We start from the raw sequence: 18,263 nt of genomic DNA on the forward strand, positions 1-18,263 counted from the left end.
AAAATTATCATTGGCCTTATTTAGCAATCAAAAGAGGTTATTTTAAAACCTGTAATGGAAGTAACTTGAAGCAGCTGTTAACTGTTTTTATTTTTTCAACTGAGACTGAAATAGTGGTTAATAAAGAGGTATTAAAAGTGTCTTTTCATGCAACTACTTTAAAAATATGACTTTCAGTATTGTCTTTAATTCATTGTGTGAGCAGGGCTTCAGCTGAATTTTTGTGTGGGGGGGGAAAAATCACACCAAAATTTCCTTCTTTTTTAATAACATACTTATTATTTACTACTATTTACTGGAAGTGTTGAAAGTAATTGGTTGATTTGTATATTTTTTGTTGCTTTCTTTTTATGAATTAAGTTTAAATTTGTAACTGCCACTAGATACATTACAGCATTTTGCACTTCCTTGAGACATGGGTAAGGTTATGAATTGGCCAGGGAGCACATTAATGGGGGCTTTAAACTGTACTTTGTTTTTAAAGCCCTCTCACTAAGATATTTTGAATTCTCACTTGGGATTTTGTGAACCACTACAAAAAATAGGACACAGAAGCATCTTGGTTTAGTTTTTTTTAAAAATTTTATTCAAAAATAATACAATATACTGACCAGTGATTTAGATTTAATACCGTTTTTAAAAAAAAATCAGCTTTGTGGTTCATCGAATAAGCACAGAGCTCATTGTGTGTCTGATGGATTCCCACTGAGTGTTGTCATGGTTTCCAAAGTCAGGCCTTGAAAACATGTTGGAAGTGAGACAAAGACTTTGCATAATTGTTATTCAGGAGAAATATCAAAAGAAATTTTGAAAACTGCCTTGTATTAGCTCAGTACATTTATTCAACTTAAAAATGTTTGAGTTTTTGTTCATAAACTCAACTCTGTTTATTTTTGTGCTTTAGCAGAAATTTGGGGTTCAGCAGCAGACTATCCAGCCAACCTTTAATTATCTTGCTGCATTTGTAGCTTTAAAAACCCCATGAACTGTTTTGACTTGATGCCCTTCAAACAAATCAGCCACATGGGAGAGGCGTTTTTAAAAATATCAAAATATTAATAGAGTGGTAAAAATATGTACTTTTATACTTTGAGTTTTGACCATATGCTGCCTTACTATGCCACTTTGACTATCTTTGCATGTTACAGCTTGCATTTCCTCAGCATTAATAACCGCTCCTTAACAAACGTGATGTAGCTTTAGCAACCAGGTAAGCTGGAAAGTATATAGTATCCAATGAACTCTTGCACAGTGAAGTGTTCTTTAGACAAATCCATATACCTGTCAAGTTTCAAATCATTGTCCAAGTGTTTGTCTGCTCTTTGAACCAACAATGTGTTTCATTTTGATTTTTATTTTGTATGTACAAAGTTGTGCTGCTTCTTTATCAAGCATTTTGTCCAAACATGTTTGAAAGAGTATATTTTACACATTTAAAGGACAAAAGAAAATATATAGAACATCTAATGATTGCTGGAGGTTTATTTTCAAAAACATGACTGAAATAAAATGACCTGCTTCATGTGCAGTTTTTTTGTACTTAATTTGTGCTGTTTTATTTGTTATACAGGAACAGAATTGGATGATATGTATTAAATACTCATGAATCAGGATTTGAGATGTTGTAAACCCCAAAGTTAAAAATATTGGATTTATAATTTAATCAATTCAATTCAGTTTATTTATATAGTACCAAGTCACAACAGAAGTCATCTCAGGGCACTGAACAGAAACATGCATAAAAAGTTAAGTTAATAACATTATTTATCTGATAAGATAATTCTATCAAAAACTTAGATTTTAATTTTTATTAGTCCAACCTGTTAACACATTACACATACGTTTTCTATCCTGAAATAGGGTTTAAAGTTGCATTTATAAGCACATACCTCATAATTACAAGCATTTTATTTATTAACAGGAAACATATTTTCAAATACTATTCATTAATATGTGAAATGACTTATCACTTGTTCTATTATAAGGCTCATTATGATTGTTATATCCGTTTTACATGTGAAGCATTTTCCCAGAGAATAGGAGACTTGGGGTTGTTGGTAGGACTGCCGCAGGGAGAAGGTCAGCCACAAATGAAAAGGCTGCATTGTTTTCCCTGAAGACTGTGAACAAACAGCATGAGGTCATCGGGACCACAGTGCGTCCTTCTCTGATGCTGATGGCACCCCTCATTGGATTACAGTCGACTCAGCTTCGACCAGCACCCTTTTTCTTCCACTGCAGCCACAGTTCTTTCATTGCACCAGCCACTGAGCTATATTTGTAACTTTTTGTAACAAAAAAATCCAGTTTGAGTTTCAGCTTTTTGATTTTGTCCTCATTAGTTTCACATTAAGATTATTATTATTCAAGCCATGCATTTTCTGGAATGTTAATATTTTATTCACACTACATAAAATAATTTGACGGCATTTACATGAAAGTTACAGCAGAATTGAACATAAAGCTGTTAGAAACACTTATTTATTCCTCTTTTTTCATTATGCATCATCTGAAACCCACATCCATATTATTTTACATCCTTTCCACGTTCATCCACATGTTTCATGTGAACCAGCTGATCAATGTCTCATTCCAGCAGCGATGGCGAGTTAAAGTAAAGACTAGTAATCCAGACACCAGCTGTGCAGCATATTCGGGTTAAAATGTGGTTCTGATGGCTCTCTGAGCTCACCAGTCGTTGCAGCTGATGGACAGCTGTCCGTGTTCTCCTGTGTGTTGGTGTTCAGGTTTACGAGAGCAAACTGCAGGAACTTCAGAAACAGGTGGAGACTCGCTCTCTGGTAGCAGAGACACCCGATGAGGAGGAGCTGGAGGAGGAAGAGGAGGAGGAAGGTGTGTATGGTTGGGATTTTAGTCCTGAAGCAATCTCTTTGCAGTACACATTTTATGCAAGCCACAAATGTAATTTGTATAAAAGATATATTTTTGTTTTTCACATTTTTTCTCTCTCTAGAGCCTAAATTACTGGGACGTGGGTATACATTTTTATTTATTTTGCGTATCATCACCTTTTTAAAATCAAACGTATTATTATTGTCCTACTAATCATCCATTAAAGCTTAACGTCAGACTTGTTTATGAACATTTTAAATAAAACATTAATAATCTAACGGTCTAACTTAAAAAAATCTTAAGGGTTTAATGTACGAGTCATAAACCTTTAGTTGTTAACATTCAAACCATTGTTTCACTTTAAATAAATGTTATTAGGTTATTATTTGAACTTAACATAAGCGTTGTGTCTACTTATCCTTCTGGGTAGCTCCTCCTTAAGTCAAAGTGTCATTGGCTGCTTTGAATTTTGTCTATAGAAGCAGAAAGAGAAAAAAAAAACGTTCACAGTTTGGTTTTTTAAGAAGCCCAACCCTGAAACAGCCGATTCCCCTGCGTTTCCAACAATTAAAAAAAAAAAAAAAAAAATCCTGCTTTTGAAGATCATTGAATATCTGATAGACATCAAAATGCAGTCAGCTTTTGCAGGAAAAAAATAAAGGTGATATTCCACAAGGTATCTAATTTTGCTGTATTTTCAACATTACATTGAAATGGAATAGATCTGTGGAGGGAAAACACTCAAAACCTCTCAAAAATGTCCTTTCAAAGTTATTGCAAATATTTTGCATGCACACTTGTGTTGTGACTATTATATTTATGTCACTTGTGTCTTTGTGTCTCCACAGTGCCGTGGACCCAGCATGAGTTTGAGCTGGCTCAGTGGGCCTTCAGGAAGTGGAGGTACCATCAGTTCACCTCCCTGCGAGACCAGCTGTGGGGGAACGCAGTCTACCTGAAGGAGGCCAATGCTATTAGCGTGGAGCTAAAGAAGAAAGTAAGAGAATCAGATCTCAAGTTTTATTAATCATCTTTTGATTTTCATGAGTCAAGTTTCAATTTTTCATGATAAAGGGAATACCATATACATGTATTTATTTACAAGTAGCAGAGGTGAACAAAAGGCACTATTAGGAGTGCATTTGAGCTTCTGAGTTAGCTTTTTCCCTATATCTTTAAAAAGGGAGTCCATGTGATTGTGGTTCAATTATTGCTCCTCTCAGTTCTCTTTAGTTTGTTGCTCTTGATCTGATTCAAGGCTGTTTTATCATATTGCAGGATGACGTGTTGCATATTATTTTGACAAAACATCTAAACGGAGACGCAAAGAACTCTTCGTGGAGGAGAGAGAGTGTCACGAGGGAAACTGAAAGCATCTGCTGATGTTTTTGGATCAAAGCCTTTTTGCAGTCACAGAGAAGCTCTTTAAGCTCTTTTTTTTCTTGGAATATGATGATTTTGTTGGAGCTGACTATTTGAATTAAAAAGCTTTATCTTCTTTATAGTTAGTTTTAAGTTTTTATGAACTTAAGTTGATATAAACACTTGGCACATTAAGATAAGCTAAGATGAGACAAGGTAGAACTTTATTGATCCCACAGGAAATTGTTGTGCCAGAGTTTCAGTACAAAGGATCAAATCACACAAGATATATAAAAATAACAGAATATAAAAAAATAACAGAGAATATAAAAATACCAGTAATTAAGTTCTAAAACAGGTCAGGTGCATAAAGAAACATTAAAGTGTTTACTGTAGTACAGGATAAATGTTATTGTCCTATGTGTAGAAAGGGGGAGGAGCTGAAAAGTTTGATAGCCACAGGGAGGAAGGACTTCCTGTGTTGTTCTGTGGAGCACCTTGGTGGTCTCAGTCTACGACTGAAGGTGCTGCGGTAAGAGTCCAGTGTGTCACGCAGGGTGTGTGACGTGTTGTTCAGGATCTGGAGCAGTTTCCTCAGCATCCTCTGCTCAGACATCTCTGTCAGAGACTGCAGGTCCACTCCCAGAACTGAGCCTGCTGTCTGGACGAGCTTATCAAGTCCGTTGCAATCAGCTTTCTTCACCCTGCTGCCCCAGCACACCACAGCGTAGAAGATGATGATAATATAATTTAATTCAATTGAGTTTATTGATATAACGCCAAGTCACAACAGAAGTTATCTCAGGGCACTGAACAAAAACAGGGAGAGTCGGGCGGGTGGCCGGGCGGTCAAATGTGCTGAAGGACCAAGGCTGGTCCACAAAACGTGTACCTTTTTAGTAAACAGGACTGTGCATAAGCCATTTGTTTTACATAATTTAGATTACAGCATTGATCCAACTGTCAAGTATACTGTTTGAAATGGTCACAACTCGAAAGCTGATGTGTTGTAATTTACCTTCCTCATCTTGAAACCACTATGATTTATACTCTCCACCATGTCTAGATTCTACATGATTGATTACATGTCCTGTCTCTCAGGTCCAGTTCCAGTTTGTCTTGCTGACAGACACGCTGTACTCTCCGCTGCCCCCTGAGCTTCTGCCCCCTGATCCAGAGAAAGAGCGTGACCCCAGACCTTTCCCTCGCACTGTGGTGGCCGTTGAGGTTCAAGACCTGAAGAATGGAGCCACGCACTACTGGTCCCTTGAAAAACTCAAGTAATGCTTGTACTATACCTACTCAACCTAGCAGTAGGTTTTAGTTAAGTTATGTATAATTTAGCTTTAAAGATTGCTTTCAGATGTATTTTAAAATAGTTAACATATCCCAAGTTTTTGTGTGTTATCAAGCGTTTAAAAAAAACATCATTCTTTTATATTTTTTTTTCTGCGTGCTGTCTTATAATTTCTCCATGTCCTCACCCCAGCGGTTAAATGAGCTCCGTGTTCTAGTTCTGCTCCCATTAATACTGAGTGCACTCTGTCGTCATTTGCAGGCAGAGGCTGGAACAGATGAGAGAGATGTACGACCGTGCTGGAGAAATGGCCTCCACTCACCAGGATGATGGGGAGGGAGCTTTGACAGGAAATGATCCCTTCTACGACCGTTTCCACTGGTTTAAGCTCGTCGGGAGGTGTGTAACACAAAACACGCAGTATTACACATCTGAAATAACCTGAAAGGTTTTTGTTGAGGCTGTGTTTGTAGTTTAAACTGGATCAGATTTTTTTTGGCAAATGAAACTATACTGAAGCAGGTTTTGGATTTAAAATTAATTAGCTTTTTTATTATTATTATTATTCCATTTTCCACTGACATCGCTTTCTATTTGAGGCTCATAAATCAGTGATTTTCACGTTTCTGTCATCATATTGTATCATTGATGTCTGCTGATGTTTTCTCCCTCATGTAAATCTTTCACTGTATTTTGTTACATTTGTGATTTTATTCCTGTTTTTTTTTTTCATCTCATTTTGAGTTGTTTTTTTGCCACCATGTTTTACCTACTTTTATTTGTTTTGTTTGTTTTGCATTACATGGTCTGTTTATTTGGTTGCCATTCTCATTTTGATATTCCCTGTAATTCTCACATAAGCTTGTTAGCATTATGCTGAGTTTGAATAATGTGGAAATGTGCTGCATTTTGTGTTTTATCCTCTTTCACACAGACTTTATGAGCAGATTTATAGGTTAATCCATTAAAGTGGTTTTTCATTTAGGTTTAAAACGGTCAGGTTTTTAAAAAGCTGCTGTGACACCTTAATACCTGCTCTTGGTGAAATGAATCCGGCTTCTTCGTAAGCTTTTTGATTAGTTTCACACAAACGTGAACCCATACGATTTTATTTTTCCATTTAGTTTCCACTCAGTTTGGTGGATTACTCATTTTTTGTGTCCTGAAACTTCCAAACATATGTGTAAACAAAATAGTCCAAAATGATGACACTGATGCCTCACAAAGCTGCTGTGGTTTGTTTCATTCTTGTGACTCCACTGTTACCTTTCCTTGGTTCTCGCCACTGTTCCCCAAATTGCCAACCCCTTCAGCTCCCCCATCTTCCAAGGCTGTGTTAATGAGCACATGGTTGACCGCACACCCTCTCCCACCTTCTCCACCACCGACTCTGAGATCACCGAGCTTGCGGATGAGCGACAGAGCGAGATGTCCGACATTATAGATGATGAGGCGTTTGTGGACGACACCAGCTCAGACGCAGGCACAGAGGAGGGCTCGGACATCTTCAGTGATGGCCAGGACCCCTTCTACGACCGCTCCCCCTGGTTCATCCTGGTGGGAAGGTTGGTGACTGACAGGGACTTTTTTTTTTTTTGTCCCTTTGTGCACAGAGGCTGGGGCAGGAGAGTTGGTGTTGGCTTTGTTTAAACCACAAGGAAGATGATCAAATTAATGTTGAAGCAAACAAACAAAAAAATATATTATTTAATTTAACATCCAACAACTCAGAGGCTTAGAAATCCGAGTAGATACTATATGCATATAATTTAATAATCCTTAAGCTTCTTTTGTGTAACGTCAGATCAAGGATTCAGAGCAGTCTGAAATAAATTGGGCTCTTTTTCACATTTGAAATGATTAGTCATTGCTCGGTACTTGTTTTATAAGCTACTTGTAATTTGGACTCATTTCCTGAGAACTGAAAAGCCACCATCTTTGTCTGCCCACCTCCTTTAGTGAGATATCTCATCCTCCTTCACCGATGTGCTGACTGTATTAACTCCATCTGTGTGTGAATTTATTATGTACAAGCCAAGTATTTGTCTTTTTTTTTTATGATTTCAAAGTTTGGTGTCTGCCTTTTGATTTCTGTCATTTTCTCAAATTTTGTTAAAATTTTGTTTTTGTAACCCTTTTTTGTTTTAACATTGCTCTTAAAATGTATTGTGGTATGTTACCTCACTAGCAGCTGACAGTCATACTGAACAAAAATACAAACACAGTATTTTGTTTTTGCTCCTATTTTTCATGAGCTGAAGTTAAAGATCTAAGACTTTTTCTATGTACACAATAGGCCTTTTTCTTTTTCACAAATATTATTCACAAATTTGTTTTAATCTGTGTTAGTGAGCACTTCTCCTTTGCCGAGATAATCCATCCACCTCACAGATGTGGCATTTCAAGATGCTGATTATTGCACAGGTGTACCTTAGGCTGACCACAATAAAAGGCCACTCTAAAATGTGCAGTTTTATCACCGCACAATACCACAGATGCCACAAGTTTTGAGTGAGTGCGCAGATGGCATGCTGACTGCAGAAATGTCCATGTTCAGAGAATTTGGCAGTACGGTACATCCAACACGCTTCACAACCGCAGACCATGTGTAATGACAATAGCCCCTATGTTCATTGTCCAAAACTTAAGCCTGCCCATACCATAACCCCACCGCCACCATGAGCGGCTCGATTCACAACATTGACATCAGCAAACTGCTCATCCACACGTCATAAAACTGGGATTCATCTGTGAAGAGAACACCTCTCCAACGTGCCATACTCCATCAAATATGAGCATTTGCTCACTCAAGTCTGTTACAATAGGCGGCACAGTGGCTCAGTTGGTAGAATTGTTGGCTCGCAGCAAGAAGATCGTCGAATCAAATCCCGTCCAGGAGCCTTTCTAAGTGGTGTTTGCATGTTCTCTTCGTGCATGCGTGGGTTGTCTCCGGGTACTCCGGTTGCCTCCCAAAGCCCAAAAACATGCATGTTAGGCTGATTGGTAACTCTAATTTGTCCTTAGGTGAGAGTGAGAGAGTGAATGGTTGTTTGTCTCATTTGTCTCTGTGTCCCTGTGATGAACTGGAGACCTGTCCAGGGTGTCCCCTGCCTCTCGCACAGTAACTGCTGAATATAGGCACCAGTGACCCCCATGACCCGGAAAGGAAGAAGCGGGTAAAGATAATTGACTGATGGATGAAGTCAGTTACAGTGGCTAACTATAGTCAGGTGGAGACCCTGATGAGGACAACAAGCATGAAGATGAGCTTCCCTGAGATGGTTTCTGACCATTTGTGCAGAAATTCTTGGGTTATGTAAACTGAATGTTGCAGTAGCTGTCTGGGTGGATGGTCTCAGACGATCTTGGAGGTGAAGGTCCTGAGCTAGTGTGGTTGTACATGGTCTGCGATTGTGAGACTGGTTGGATGCACGGCCAAATTCTCTGAAACACCTTTGGACATGGCTTATGGTGGAGAAATGCACATTCAGTTCATGGACAACAGCTCTGATGGACATTCCTGCAGTCCGCATGCCAACTGCACGCTCCCTCAAAACTTGTGACATCTGTTAATTGTGCTGTGTGACAAAACTGCACATTTTAGAGTGGACTTTGATTGTAGTCAGCCTAAGGCACACCTGTGCAATAATCATGCTGTCTAATCAGCATCTTGATCTACCACACCTGTGAGGTGGATGGATTGTCTCGGCAAAGGAGAAGTACTCACTGACACAGATTTACACACATTTGTGAACAATATTTAAGAGAAAAGCACCTTTAGTGTATACAGAAAAAGTCTTAGGTCTTTAAGTTCAGCTCTTGAAAAATGGGAGCAAAAACAAAAGAGTTGTATTTGTTTGTTCAGTGAACAGTGATTCAGTGATTTGTTGGAAATCCTCATTCAGATTAAATAATATCCAGATAACCTATAAAACTTTCATTGTCAAACCATTAGCTGTTTTTTTTTTTTACTTTGATCCATTGGAGCTCATGTGACATATACTGGTAGTTGGTTTGCAAATCATCATGGCATGGTGTTCTTAATGGGTGTGATTATTGACAATGATCAAAACACTTTGGTATTCCTCTAGTCAATTTGATACTAATAAAGTTCATTCTATTTTACCATTTCAATAAATATTTTTGTTTTTCAACATAATTTCTCCAGATATATACCCACAGACTGCAGTCTCCTCTTCATGCAGTCGGCAGCTGTGCCTAATCTTTCAAGTATTTCTTGATCTCCAACAATTTTCAGTCAGGTCATATGGACAGTTTCTTTTTTTGCTGAAACGTTTCACCTTCCATCCAGAAGGCTTCATCAGTCAAGGAAACACAACACAAAACTGATTCTTCCCCCAAATGGCTTACTCCAAAGTGGAACAAACCAGTTATGTTGGTGCTAAGATGGTGTTTTTGGCACGCCCCCTCCTCTCGTGCCAGCCCTCTTCCTTGTCAACAGTCATGTCAAACTGGTTCCACTTTGGAGTAAGCTGTTTGGGGGAAGAATCAGTTTGTCTGTTGACTGAAAATTGTTGGATTATATACCTGGATTATTGAGCATGGACTTTTTTCTTTTTTTTCTTGATCTAGACTACTTGGAAAGACTCTTGATGTATTATTTTCTAAATAATCCTGATGTTTGTTTTTTGATGCATCCTTTAAACCTTTAGTTGCATCCTAGAAAGCAAACATGTAATTAGAAACCAAACCTAAAGAAACTTTTGGAATTTTTAAATTTTATGTGGCGTCATCAATATTGGATTAGGTCTGAGGAACACGTGAAGCTACATATTTTTTTAGTTTTTAACTAATTGGTCACACACACAGAAATAAATAATATTCAGATGAGTGTGATGTTAATGAGCTATAAAATATGTACTATTTTCAACCTTTTCTGCAAAAACTAATTCTGATTTATTTTGAAGAGATGGTCATACGACCCTAAAACAGTTCTCACTTTACTTTGCATTTGTTATAAACTTTCTAAGATAAGTATCTTAGAACTTGAAGGATTAAACTAATATTTCTAAATCCAGAACACATTTAACATGCCATGTCAGTGCTGTAAACACAACAGATTTGTAATAATTGTGTTAGACTCACAATTAGCTGACAGGTCAGTGCTTACAGCCAGACAGAACCCACAGTGGCTGACACCTGCGTCACTGGGACTTCAGAGATTTCACTGGTTGATCTTGGCCTGAAGTTTTTCAGCCCAGAGTTAGAGAGATTTTGCAGGGTAGAAAGAAAGAACATCTCAGAAGGTGCTTTATAAATAATTCAACAAATCAAAATGTCAGCAACTGTGACTAACATGGTCCTAACAACATGGTAAACACCCTTTATTTTTATTTTTATTTTATTTTTTTTTACAGCCTTTGCAGCTGCATCTTGTTGTTCTGTCATACCCCCATCTTGCAGAAGACAAACAAGTTTAATCTGCTGCTGCTTATAGATAACAGATTATCTTTTAACTTTATCAGTTTTTTTTAATTATTTGCTTGCTTCACATAATTGTTACATTTTACCTTATGCTATTGTTGTCATTAACATGTACTAAACAAAAGTGGACATGTTGGATGTTTAAACTGCTGGATCACAGATCTGGTTCTTGTGTACACTGCTTTTTGTAGGTTGTGTTAAAAACAACAGATAGTATTGCAGTTACACACTTTCTTATGATGTTGTCTGGATCAGAGTGCTGCTGAACTACTGTGAAATTCTCATCACTTTTTTCTCCTTTTGCTCTCAGAGCTTTTGTGTACCTCAGCAACCTGCTGTACCCTGTGCCACTTGTCCACCGGGTTGCCATAGTAACAGAGAAGGGTGAGGTGCAGGGTTTCCTGCACGTGGGGGTCCAGGCCATAGCTGGTAAGATTCTCTGAGCAGATAAAACTAGTACAAGCGCCACAGGACTTTTTGTTTTTTGCTGTTTCAGTAAGATCATTTACTCCATATAAATATGTGGTTCTGACTTTGCTTTAAAAGCAGTCAAGGCAACAGGAAGTAGGGGTGTCCTGAAGCTACAGATCTGCTGGCGAGCAGTGATTCCCCGAGATGCTTTATATATTCTGTTTGATGTGCTGAGGCAGTTAAGTCAGCTGTGTCTCCGACAGATTGTGATCACAGGTTTGGCTTGTGTCTTTGTAGCTGACGAGGAGGCTCCAGACTACGGATCAGGAGTGAGACAGTCGGGAACCGCCAAGATTTCTTTTGATGATGAGTACTTCAAAAAGGTAAGCCTAAAGTCAGATGAAAGAAGTTTGAAACTCACTTTCTTAGTTTGTAAGACTGTGGGTGTGTCATTTTGAGTGTTGTCGTCCAGACAGATGGTTTTAGCTCAGAGTTTGGAGGTTATGCTCTTGTATAATTTGCAGATATTGTTTCTATGCTTATTGGACCATAGCTGTACAACGAAAACACATCAACACAGGTTGATATTTGGCTAATCAAGTTCTCTCTGTGAGCTATATGCTAATTTCTGCTGTTTATCCTTCCAATCAGAATGATTTTCCCTCTAATGTCATGACCCGCTCTGGCTTGTCCCTGGAAGAGCTGCGCATTGTGGAGGGTCAGGGTCAAAGTTCAGAGGTCATCACGCCCTCAGAGGAGCTCAACAGAATTAATGACATGGGTACGGCTACCAGACCTTCACCTCTTCATTCGTAAATTTCAACCTGTCAGGCCAGTGGGAAACACTTGCCAGATGGTCCTATCAAATGCAAAATAAGAATTTATTCCTCTTTGTCATGGAAACTAGATTGCTGTAGTTTTTGTGAATGAATCTTTCAAAGGCTGAATTATGAGTGAACAACAGAATCCCTTCTACAAATCCTGAGCTTTAAAAGTAAAACAAATCTGAGGCCAAGAATTCACAAGCTCACAGCTGCAGCTGTTGGCCACTTTAGATAAATCATCTTGCAAGTCTCACTGAGCTTGCCTGTTCTTCTTTTCAGACCTTAAACTGGGTAATGTCACAGACACCAAGCTGAGCCTCAGTGAGGGGCTGGCAGGCCAGCTGGAGGTGGGCAGCATCTTTACCTTCCGTGTTACTGTCCTCCAGGCCAGCGGCATCCCCCCTGAGTATGCTGACATCTTCTGTCAATTCAAGTGAGTCATGAGTTTCCTTTTTAATTATGTTAAATCTGTACAGTTTTCTCCATCTTCAGTGACTTTCTTTACAAAACTTTTACATGCATTATATTTACATGTGTATACAAAGGAAAACATTAGTTGCTGTAAAATGAATATCGGCTATAAAAAATTACTTTATAGCCCTTATGTTACTTCAAGAAAACACGTACTCGGCTGGTACTAAATTCAAATTATACAGCTAATGCATTTTTTTTTTTAATTATGCCAGCAGACAAAAGGAACATATGTTTAAGACAAATCTTACAGAACGACTTCATTTTTTAAAATGTAAAATAAATTAACTCGACACCCTCAAATGATTTTTTTTTTTTCCCTCAGTTTCCTTCATCGTCACGACGAGGCTTTTTCCACAGAGCCTTTGAAAAACACAGGCAAAGGAGCTCCTCTGGGCTTTTACCATGTTCAGAATGTGAGTACACTCACACACACACAAGTATGCACATAATGTGTACTTTACCTGAGGCTGATGGCTGTGTTTGTTACTGTGAGGGCAGATTTCAGTGGAGGTCACAGAGTCTTTTATGGAGTACATCAAGACCAAGCCCATTGTGTTTGAGGTGTTTGGTCACTACCAGCAGCACCCGCTGCATATTCATGGCCAGGACCTGATCAGGTTGGTTGGATTAAATTCTGCAGTGATTCATATTTTATTTCTGTTAACTGCTTTTAATTAGCTGCTTGGTGGCTGTTTTTTTTTTTTTTTTTCAAGAAACATTTTTCGAGGTTACAATAATTTTTCTCTTAACAGTCCTCCAACACCTTCAAGAAAATATTATCCCATTCCCATGCCTCTGTCTAAACCAGGTATGAAAATTTAAATAAATAAATTATATTATAATCCTCTGTCTTTGTTTCTCCAAAATGTTTGTTCATTTTGAGTTTGTTTAAGCATGCCTCTCATGTCCTTTTACTTTTTTCCATTTCTTGCTGTCTTTGGATTTTTCTTGTCTCTTATTGCATCATTTCTCTTCTACATATAATCCTCTTACCCAAATCTCTCCTCCACATTTTCTTTTCACGCACATCCCTTCCGATCTTTGTCACCGTTCACACGATGTTGCTCACCCAGACCACACCCGTAAGATAGAGTTAATCCGCTACCTTGTGAGCGGCTATGTGAACGGTAAAGTGCTGGACACGCTGTCTGAGCACGCCAACGCCCTCGCCTCAACTGCGGTGGCCAGTCTGGAGGACGAGGCTGACCAGCTCTCACACTTCCCGTTCCTCCTAGTGCTCAACGACCCCGTGCTAACTGTGCCCAGGCACCATGGTTGGTACAACTGGTGTTTGGTGTTAGCCATTAGAGGCACTTGTCCTGTTTGGATTAGATTAGCGCTTTGCTCTTGTAGTGCTCTGTGACTGCAGGTGTACCGGTGCTCCGCAGTGCGTCGCACCTCACTGCAGGTGTATTTAGTCGGCTCAGTCCAACCCTTCATTATTGCTTTAAAAACAGTAGATGCACTGCATTTTCAACATGTCAAGGAAAATGATTAAATGGCTTTTAAAATTAAAAAAAGTCTAAATCAGACTTCAGAGTGGTAAAACTTCCTGCATTCCATTTGTAGCAGAGAAACACTTTTCTCTTAAAACCAGAGATTAGCTTGATTCTACTGCAGCATAATCCTGGTGACGTTTCAGATAAGATGCTGTCAGTTATATTTATTTTTTATTTATTTATTTATTTATTAGTTATGGTTCAACCTGTGAGTTTATTGCACTCGGCTACAGTTTTATTTTTAGCTTCTGTTTCCTGCATGGAATCGTTTTATTAAAAATAAATAATGTGACATATCTATATGTGTTGGAGCTCATGGCTCTGTATCCAGGCTCATAGCACATATCTGTGTCCATTTTGTATTTCAACTTTCCTGAAATTCAGGTAAATGTTTTATTAATTAGAGTTTTTGTGTTTTGATTCTTTTAGTTCCAGCCACCAAGCTGAACACAATCACCAAATCAAACCTGGGTCTGTGTGTCAGCAAGTATGACCTGCTCGTCTGGTTTGAGATCAGCGAGCTGGAGCCCACTGGAGAGTAAATATCTGTCCGTTTACGTTCATTCACATATGCAGTCCAATAACACCAGATTATTTGATACAATGTGATGGATGCTCATGTAAACGTGATACATGTTGGAGTGGAGTCCGACCTTACAGTGCTCATGTAGCAGATGATGATTTCACACATTCAGTATGACCTCACTCTATCCACAGGTACATCCCAGCTATAGTGGATCACAGTGCAGGACTTCCCTGTCATGGAACCTACCTCCTGCATCAGGTAACGGAGAACTACACTGTCCAAAAATAGTCAGATGAGACTTGTTTCCTTACATTTTGCCAGAATATGAATAATGCAGAAGGTTTACAAGAGTAAATGTTATTTTTTTGTGGTTGTGAACGTAATATTTTGTTGTTTTTCCTGCAGGGGATCCAACGCAGGATCACAGTGACTCTCATACATGAAAAAGGCAGCGAGCTGCACTGGAAGGATGTTCGTGAACTGGTTGTGGGTGAGTAATTTTATCTCGTGGATTAAAATCTCTTCTGAGCAGATGGAAAAAAGATTCAACATCACCGTCAAAGTTTAGATGTAGAAAGAAGATTTTCCCACTTGCTAGTTGACAATTGAACACAGCATGTTTAGAGTAATTTCAGTCTGTGATGTAGAACTGAAAACATAAAGTACCACCTTGTTGTAGTGAAAAATATACTTTTATACTGTAGCTGCAGATCATGGACCAGATAATTAAATTTCACATTCTAGACATTTAGCTGCTGACACTCTTGTCCAGAGAGGCTTGTGATGAGTTCTGTACACTCGACAGCATGGCTGAACACAGAGAAGTTTTTGATTGTTTCCACATTTCACCAGAGGAAATTAGGCTTGTTATAATCACGCTGATGTGTTCCAGGCCGTATCAGGAACAAGGCTGAAGTGGACGACAGCGCAGCCGATGCTGTCCTGTCCCTGAACATAATTTCTGCCAAGAACATCAAGTCATCCCACAACACCAACAGGTCGGTGAAACACCTTCACAAAACTACTTTGGCTTTTATTAAGTCTGAATGAAAGAGCATAAACAACCTTTTTATGGTGTTCATCATTATCTGTCCATTTGTGGATTTTGGACATTTTGCTTGAATTTAGTTTTTCTTTGTCTTTTATGATGAACATGCATGTTTTTTTTTAGCTTTTTATATTTGCTCATGGCAAATATTGCATGTTGTTGTTTTTTATTGCTGATATTGTGCTCTTTTTCTGTGGCTGACTCTGTGTTTTTTTTATTCTGTGAACTATCTTCTCCTGCTGCTGCTGGACTCATGATTGTGTTCAGGCTTTCTATTGATAAGGATATTGATAGGTACCAGAGAACATAAGGCCTTCACAGAAGGACCTTTATGCTTCTTTTAGATTTGTAGATTTGTAGAAATAAGTTTCCCACTTTTTTTTTTTTTTCAACTTTCCCTGCATGTTGCATTAGATCTGCCTTTGGTTCTATTGATATGTAGCTTCTAAAATATCGTGGTAAACGTTCATAAACGACAAAAGGCAATCTTAAATGCAAATGCAGCTCTCCTTTTAGATTTCTCATGTGCATTTGTGCGTTTGTGCCTCTGATTCCAACCATAGTGATGTGTTGATTTTTTTTGTAGCTCCAATTATATTATTTTCCTTGTGAGTTGCTTTTCATTGAAACATCCGGGACCTTTACCTGGTCAGACTGGTGGACAACAGCACCACCTGCTGCCGGAAATAGGAATATCGAAAGCTTGAAGATATACTAATTTATTGGTACCACTTTACAATAAGGCTCCCCTTATAGATGGCTACTAAAAAGTTTATAGACACGTTATTAATTCCTCTATAAACACTTTATAAATCATTAATAATTGTTTATAATGCATTAATTATGGGCGAAAAAGAGACAAAACTGACCAGTTTCTTGTCAAATAGTGAACCAAATCTGTTTACCTATATATTTCATCTAGAGTTGTTATATTAAATATTTCAGACTAAGTTACTACCCTTTAATATCAATAAGCATTTGTAAACCTAATTTTTTTAGAATATAATATTGTACATTATCAATGCATTATAAGTATCTACATCTATAGATACAGTTTTGACTCTTTCTCGCCATTAATTAATGCATTTAAACAATTATTAATGATTTGTAAAGTGTTTATAGAGAAATTAATAATGTTTCTATAAACTATTTATTAGCCATCTATAAGGGGAACCTTATTGTAAAGTGGTACTAATTTATTTTAGACGGGCAGAGGGTAGTCATTTTTATTTTATTTTGTTTAAACTGTATTTTTACTTTAATGTAAAACACATATAAGCAGAACATTTTTCATGTATTTATATTTTACTTAATCTGGCTTTTGCTAAATGTCACTGAGATTCTATTATCTTTGTGACAAGGTCTCACCTCGTTGTGTTTCGTCACATCTTGTCATGACAGTGATAAGAGTGGGAGCCAGTCTAGTCACTGCAGAGTTCACCTGACCTAAACCATCTGAGCTGTGCTCAAAACCTCATTAACAGAAAGTCCCTCTCTTAAACCTTTTGACTAAATTCCAGTCTGCTGTGTCCCTGCTGGCCTCATAAGTCTAGTGTTTGCAAAGCAAGACTGAAAGTTAAGTGGTTTGTGTTTTTCTCGTTTCCCCTTTCAGAACTTTTTATCGCTTCGAAGCAGTGTGGGACAGCTCACTGCACAACTCACTCCTGCTAAACCGAGTCACTCCTTATGGAGAGAAGATCTTCATGACCCTGTCTGCATATCTGGAGGTCGGTCACAGCTTTTCTTTGCTGTGTTTTACCGATTAGCATTTTACATCACTGGATGTCCGCTCACGTCTCCTTTTCACAGCTGGACCATTGCATCCAGCCTGCCATTATCACCAAAGACATCTGTATGGTCTTCTACTCACGAGATGCAAAGATCTCCCCTCCCCGTTCTCTGAGAAACCTCTTTGGAAGTGGGTACTCCAAAACTCCTGACTGGTAAGTCTACAGGACGCTGCACTCTGCTTGTTACTGTTACATTAATAAACAGCATGTCTCCCCTTGTTTTATTGTGTTGAATTTGAACTTAAAGTTTTTATTTTTTATGTAACAGCAATCGAGTGACCGGCATCTATGAGCTGAGCTTGTGTAAGATGTCCGACTCCGGAAGTCCAGGTGAACCGATTTACAAAAAGTTCTAAAGAATATTTATTTACTGTTTTTGTAAACCAATGAGGAAATTGTTTTAATATTATTTTTTCTGAACAGGCATGCAGAGGAGGAGGAGAAAAGTCCTGGACACATCAGTGGCTTATGTGCGTGGAGAGGAGAACCTGGCCGGGTGGAGACCCAGAGGAGACAGTCTGATCTCAGAGCACCAGTGGGAGCTGGAGAAGATGGAGCAGCTACATGAGGTGGGTGGGACCTCAAAACTCCCCTTAGACCTTTCCTAGACTTTTCTTTTCATTCATTCAACCTTTATTTAAACAGATAAGTCACATTGAGCCTCGGAGACTCATTTACAAGTGAGATCTGTTTGAACAGACAATAAAAAGTGGTGAAAAATAACACATAGGGTT

General features: G+C 38.4%; 1 protein-coding gene across 1 annotated transcript in view; it reads left to right on the top strand.

Moving 5' to 3' along the window:
- kif1b (kinesin family member 1B) overlaps positions 1-18,263 on the top strand; it is a 66,771-nt gene that overhangs the window by 44,900 nt on the left and 3,608 nt on the right. The window contains exons 22-41 of the mRNA XM_037684917.1: positions 2,748-2,853; positions 3,702-3,850; positions 5,317-5,495; positions 5,774-5,911; positions 6,826-7,077; positions 11,268-11,386; positions 11,666-11,751; positions 12,020-12,149; positions 12,472-12,625; positions 12,989-13,079; positions 13,165-13,283; positions 13,419-13,474; positions 14,595-14,703; positions 14,883-14,949; positions 15,097-15,181; positions 15,584-15,689; positions 17,352-17,466; positions 17,549-17,682; positions 17,798-17,859; positions 17,953-18,098. Coding sequence (XP_037540845.1) covers positions 2,748-2,853; positions 3,702-3,850; positions 5,317-5,495; positions 5,774-5,911; positions 6,826-7,077; positions 11,268-11,386; positions 11,666-11,751; positions 12,020-12,149; positions 12,472-12,625; positions 12,989-13,079; positions 13,165-13,283; positions 13,419-13,474; positions 14,595-14,703; positions 14,883-14,949; positions 15,097-15,181; positions 15,584-15,689; positions 17,352-17,466; positions 17,549-17,682; positions 17,798-17,859; positions 17,953-18,098 — 2,403 coding nt within the window. The remainder of the gene's footprint in view (positions 1-2,747; positions 2,854-3,701; positions 3,851-5,316; positions 5,496-5,773; positions 5,912-6,825; positions 7,078-11,267; positions 11,387-11,665; positions 11,752-12,019; positions 12,150-12,471; positions 12,626-12,988; positions 13,080-13,164; positions 13,284-13,418; positions 13,475-14,594; positions 14,704-14,882; positions 14,950-15,096; positions 15,182-15,583; positions 15,690-17,351; positions 17,467-17,548; positions 17,683-17,797; positions 17,860-17,952; positions 18,099-18,263) is intronic.

Source organism: Nematolebias whitei, chromosome 11 (genome assembly GCF_014905685.2).
Source record: "Nematolebias whitei isolate Nwh7 chromosome 11, NemWhi1, whole genome shotgun sequence".
Lineage (NCBI taxonomy): Eukaryota > Metazoa > Chordata > Actinopteri > Cyprinodontiformes > Rivulidae > Nematolebias > Nematolebias whitei.